At 46.5% G+C, this 6,000-nt stretch overlaps 1 protein-coding gene across 1 annotated transcript in view; it reads right to left on the bottom strand.

Moving 5' to 3' along the window:
- Positions 1–590: 590 nt before the first annotated feature.
- LOC139759127 (dual specificity protein phosphatase 10-like) overlaps positions 591–6,000 on the bottom strand; it is a 45,830-nt gene continuing 40,420 nt past the window's right edge. The window contains exon 5 of the mRNA XM_071681111.1: positions 591–3,786. Within this exon, the coding sequence (XP_071537212.1) occupies positions 3,488–3,786 (299 nt within the window). The 3' untranslated portion in view covers positions 591–3,487. The remainder of the gene's footprint in view (positions 3,787–6,000) is intronic.

Raw genomic sequence — 6,000 nt, 5'->3', positions numbered from 1 at the left:
GAAGATCTCGCGCCGTAGGTAGAACTCTTCATTGTAATCTGATCATTGAGTTATAGGTAGTACCAGTTTCTGGCCACAGAAAGCTGGGGTATGTCTACATTAGACTGAATTGTCTTGTGGGCTCTATGTTTACACTAACCTCTTCTGTGGGTTGTATGCTATACTGAGCTCTTCTATATTGTGGGTTGTATGCCTGCACCAACCTCGTATTTCATGAGGTGCAATCCTTCACTGAGCTTTATGGTGTGTTGTGTCTACACTGAATCCTCATTTGGAGGTTTAGCATGTTGGTTGGTATGGCTATAGATCGATAGATAACTTCTGATTTTAGTGTATGTTTAACAGGGTCTTTTGTGTGGTATTTCTATAAGCTGTCAGTTTTTGTCTTTTTCACTGCTTTTATTGTCGTCTTTTGTGGATCATTGAAGGTTCTAAGACTCCAAAAGGAATCCTCCTTCTCCTGCCACTGGAAGTAGAGCAGCCTTTTCATCGGCTGAAGGAGCCAGTAGAAGGTCTTGTGTATAGTTCAGTGGGTTGTCTTTACCATAGTTAAATTTCATCGACTTGTAGGAGAAATTAAATATAATTCATATATTTGAACATTTATTTTTTTGAAATCTTTTCACTGGTAGGGCAGGTATATAAGCCTTCTCCAGTAGTTTCTAGATAATAAATACAAAGTCATGATTTGCACTAAATCATGTACAATAAATACAATTTTCTGGATTCAGACCAAAAAATAATTAAAAATTAAAAACATGAAGTAAACCTAATTTTAAGAAGACTAGATTTTTTTCGTTTTCAGGCTGTAAACATAAAAGATACGAGATTGTCGTGTATGTATACACTTTTATATACGCATCTCCCAACGCTTGACTGAGCAGACTTGTATCATGTTCAGTGATGGCGTCCGGTACTCTCAAACATTCACTCGCATTTGCTCCCTCCCACGCCTGGGTGATGCGTGGGAGGGGCTCCACCGTTGTCTTTGTGGGGCATTTGCTCTACCCGACATCGCTGGGGGGGGTTTGGGGGGGGTTTAGAAACAATTCTAGTGGCACAAGAACGAAGTTTTATTCTCTGGAGACTAAAACCTAACATGAAAAATGATAAAATTTGTCTTTGTACTACAAAAAATGTTTGTTATAAATAGTATTTAAAGTTTATTGGCATAAATCATGATTATTATTTATTTATATACATATACATAATATATATATATATATATATATATATATATATATATATATATATATATATATATATATATATATAAACTATTTGATGGAGAAAACTGAGCCAAATGAGCGAGGTGGCGGTATCCCGCAGCTACCCGGGACTACCACCTCTACTCCCTGAGTGCAAGACGCCGAAATGACACGTCACTACTTCCGTTCTAATGCAACTGAACTGCACTTCTATATATTTTTTTTCCCTAATTTTACTCTAGTGATAGAAATGCTTTATGCAAAGTCCACTCACCACTGGCAAAACTCACAACATTAAATACACACACATCAGATCCCTTACAAATCGCCCTGATTGAGTAAAGGCATCTAAGTACAATAGGGAGGAGCCTCGCTTTTATTAACGAAGCCACGAAAACGGGTAACCGCCACACCTGATTCTCTCTTTCTCTCTATAGATATTTTTTTTTTTATGTATTTCTATAGTTTTATATTTGGTCCTTCAGTCACCCCCAGTTTTAACTCGGCAACATTTCCAGGATGCGGCTATGTTGACGAGGTAGATTATGGTGACCATATATATATATATATATATATATATATATATATATATATATATATAATATATATATATATATATATATATATATATATATATATATATATATATATATATATATGACTCCCATGACTGTTTGTTACTCCGTGTGAACTTTGTGAACCGCTGGAATGATCTATCTTAACTTCATTACATGATACCTAAGAGGCTATTACCAGATTGATTATCCACCACTACAAGTCTACAGGAAGGCAGCCAGTCAGAAATATCCTGGCTGGGCTGGTAATGTATGTATGTATGTACAAGATGGCTCCACAGAACGTTAATCACCAACCACGTCTCATCTATAAAGTGCCCCCGAAAATGGCGGATGAAAAATCTGGAATGCGAGTAGTGACTGTGGAAAATGTGCTTCGAGAAAGAAAAAAGAAGGAAAAAAAAAAGGACCCCTGATCGAAGCACAGATTCGCTATTCGCATCACCAAGTTGAAGACTGAAGGAGACTTATCACATTTTAACTTGTCAGAAACAGTGAAAGGCTCCTGATAAGGCAATGCAGTACTTTCTCCTCACGTACATGAGACACAGGAAAACTAGTTATACTTGAACGTATATGATGAATCACTAGTGATAAACAAACTAGTTAAGGCATAGGTACACATTTACTGTACTAATACTGCGCTGTCAGAACTACCCACCCCCCACCATACAAGGACTAGGTCACCGCCTTGCTGGGGGAGGGAGCATCTGGGCAGGCCCAAGGGTCCGCTCTCCTGTTTACGTCAAGTTTCCCTGACCAAACAGTTTCCGTTACAGCGTCTGCGCACACAGAGCTTGAGCGTCCTCCTCCCAGACCTGCTACACATCTCTCTCTCTCTCTCTACACCACAGACATTCATGTTATCACTGACCTTACTAAAGTAGTAACATAGAGACACTTTGTTAACACAAGATTTTTTTTCTGACTTTCCTTTCTCACAACCTTCATTGTACAGAATATCTAAGATTTGTTAAGTTGGTGAACTTAGGGAATAAGATATGAAAAAAATATATTTATATAACGTGGAAGTCCAAGGGCTTCGAGAGTTCGTAAAGCCCCTTAACAGTAAACTTTGATTAACAATGTTGCAGAACACACTGACGTGCAACACAATACCATTACACTCGGCCAAGCCAGACACGCTCACTTTTCCCCCCTCTACTAATGCATATATAGACTCAATACATTTGACCCTGATTTTGATTATGTTAACGACGTTTACAAACTAAGGACCACTTGTTCAGTGCGCATTCTTTTGGCTGTGCTTGCATCGTCTGCTTCTCCTCCCCTCAAGTCCCTCTCTCTGCAGTGACACCTCTTCGAAGACTTCAGTGTGACGTCGTCACCATCAAACAGCATACTGGCAGTGCGTATGTTGTTATGAATGACGAGGTCGTCTCCTGCGGCTGCCTCCCGTCTTCCCACCTCTTCACCAAGCTTGACTTCCAAGTCGTCAATAAAGAGCGTATTCAGCCGATGTGACTGGAGACCGTCGCGCAGACGGTGGTCGACGGGTGCGAGGTGGTGGTGGTGGTGGTCGTTGGTCGGACGACCCTGGTCTCCTCCTCCTCCTCCCTCCATGCGCCTCCAGCAGCCGCACTGCCCTCCCGACCCAGCGCTGGCCTCCACCACGCCCGGACCGAAGCTACCCAGGCCCATACCCAGGGCCATTTCCTTGTGTCTGCTCAGCGCGGGCGGCTGTCATACCTGGCAGGCGTTGGGGACCTTTTTGACCTCCTGCCGCTGCCACTGACATTGGTGGCAGGGTTTGCAGTCCGCCTCGGTCTTGTTGGCCTGGAGGGCTGTCTCCCACTCCACTAACTGACCCATGAAGTTCAGGTTGGGGGAGATGATGAGGCGCCGCGCCTTCACGTACTTGTAGGAGTCGACCATGGTCATGCGCGTGTGTTTCATCAGGTAGGCGATGACGATGGTGGGCGAGCGCGATACCCCGGCCTGACAGTGGACCAGCACCCGAGCGCCTGCCTGTCGGGCATCGTCTGCAGAAGAAAACAATGGATGGTTAGCCAACGTTGCGAAAGTCTGGAATTTGAAAAGCAGAACAAACACACACATTTTGTTTTAAAACTACAGCAAGAATATTTTTTCACTCATTAATTTCCACCCTAGATATGAAAGCCACCCATTTCCTACAGGGGTTCCTACCACAATGGACTTCCCCATACAAATGCTAACTGCTATTCAAGCAGCCTTCAGACCAACTGTCCACCAAGGGGGTAGCGGCAGCTATGGGGACAAAGCAATAATTGTTGGGACGCTTTTGTTTCGCGGGGTGAGTCATAGGGAGAGAGGACTATTGTTAGGCCCAAGAACTGGCGACAACCCCACGCCCGGGGAACCCGCGCACACACGCCTACCGGTGGAGACACCACACGCGCCCGGGACCCCTCACGCACGCACGCCTATTGGTCCACCGCTCTAAACTTGCCTCGTGTGGGTTTGTCTTCCATCATCGAAATCGTATATTAATTATTCACGTACTTACGTTAAGGTTCTTTACGACAGCAGTCTGGTGGCTCTGCTCCCGCCTCTTCTTGGCCTTGCTACCCTGCAGTAAGTTACATCCGTTACAAAGGCATGCGGGTAATATTCTCCTGTGACGTGATCGTTAGCTTCACTAAATGTGTCACACCGTCAGACTCGCCAGTAATCAGAGCAAGAGGGTCGGTCGGTTTCCTAACTGAGCCAGATATCAGCCGCAGGGATGTGGACAGATCTCCCCCCGAGTGAATGATTCAGTTAGTGTAATGAAATAAAAGGGAAATCCGCCCACCGGCACGCCGAGAACAGCAGCGGCGCCTCAAGTGTGCGCGTGAAGACTAGGCGTCTTCGGCCGAAGGTGTCGGAAACGTCAAAATGTTTGATTTTGGTCGTAAACTATTTACGACAGGTTACCGAATATTTGTTGTGGTGGGATGATACATTACCGACATATGCTACGGGACATTTACCAGAAATGAAGGTATTTCTTTTTTTTCTCTCTCTCTTCCGTCCACGTTAGGCGGAACAATGCACAATGGAGTGCAACTGTGGCGTGGTTGCACGAGAGCTGAGGGAGGTGGTTTGGTGGGAGATGACGGCGTTGTGTCACGCCAACCTCGCCCTCTCTTACCGTATCCTCGAGTACGACGGTACGACCCTCGAGCACGCCCTCCAGAACGTTTTATACATATATGTACTTAGACACACACACACACACACACACACACACACACACACACACAAGGAAATAGCTATGTGTGTGGCTGTAGGTGGCTGGTGTTGGCATGATGTTTGATGAAGCGTGAGACAGGCAAGCAGGCATGCAGCCGGCCGGCCGACCAGCAGCAGCAGCCTCACACCCCACCATCAACACCACCACAACCCGTCATGTTTACTCTTGACCATCACCACCTCGCCTGCAGCCTAGCCCGGCCCAGACCCCCTCCCTCTCCTCACGTCTGTAGTGTTTGGTCTCGTGCCTGGTGCGGGTACTGTAATTCCGGCTGTACTGTGCACATGGGTGGTGGTGTGGTGGTGGTGGTGTGTAGGGGAGAGGGAGAAGCAGGTGAGCGTGGGGAGGATGACTAAGTGCGTGAGTCACTAATCCGGCCAGCAGGCAGACGGTAGCTGTGTCTGTATGCTGTAATGGCTGGCCCTGCTGTGTCACGTAGGCTGCACCTGTGCTGCGTGGAAGGAATCCCTCCACAGACTCATTCAGCAGCCAGACGCCCTATCACGCGACAGTCACTGTCATGTACGAAATACTTCACGGGAAGTAAACAGCCACGGTTAGTTCAGACCTGCCATCCACAGATAACAGACCGTGAGTTAATGTCCTGACCATCGGTAGGCGCAGGAGGTACGGAAACCAACACTCGCTCCTCCAGCAGTCTTTCACGTGTTGTTCGCGAAGGTAGCTTGAAGCCCTTGAGCACGACGGTACAGGCAGAGATGCGACGTGAAGGCAGAGATGAGTACGCGAGGAGACTGTTTTGTCCGTTACATGGAACCAGATGACGGGCCGAGATGAAGTGAGTGGCATGTGGCCAGACAGTAGGGTAGGGAGGGAGGGTCGCTGCGGTGCGGGCAGGTGTGTGGGATGCTGGAGGAGGTGGGTGTGGTGGAGACGACGAACCGCCAGTCGTCCCCTTCCTACCACTCTTAATGCCGGTTGGCAAACAGGCGGCTCAGATCGGCTCAGGCCGAGGCCT

This window comes from Panulirus ornatus, chromosome 32 (genome assembly GCF_036320965.1).
Source record: "Panulirus ornatus isolate Po-2019 chromosome 32, ASM3632096v1, whole genome shotgun sequence".
NCBI classification, from domain to species: Eukaryota; Metazoa; Arthropoda; class Malacostraca; order Decapoda; family Palinuridae; genus Panulirus; species Panulirus ornatus.
This window is presented reverse-complemented; position numbering and strand designations above follow the sequence as displayed.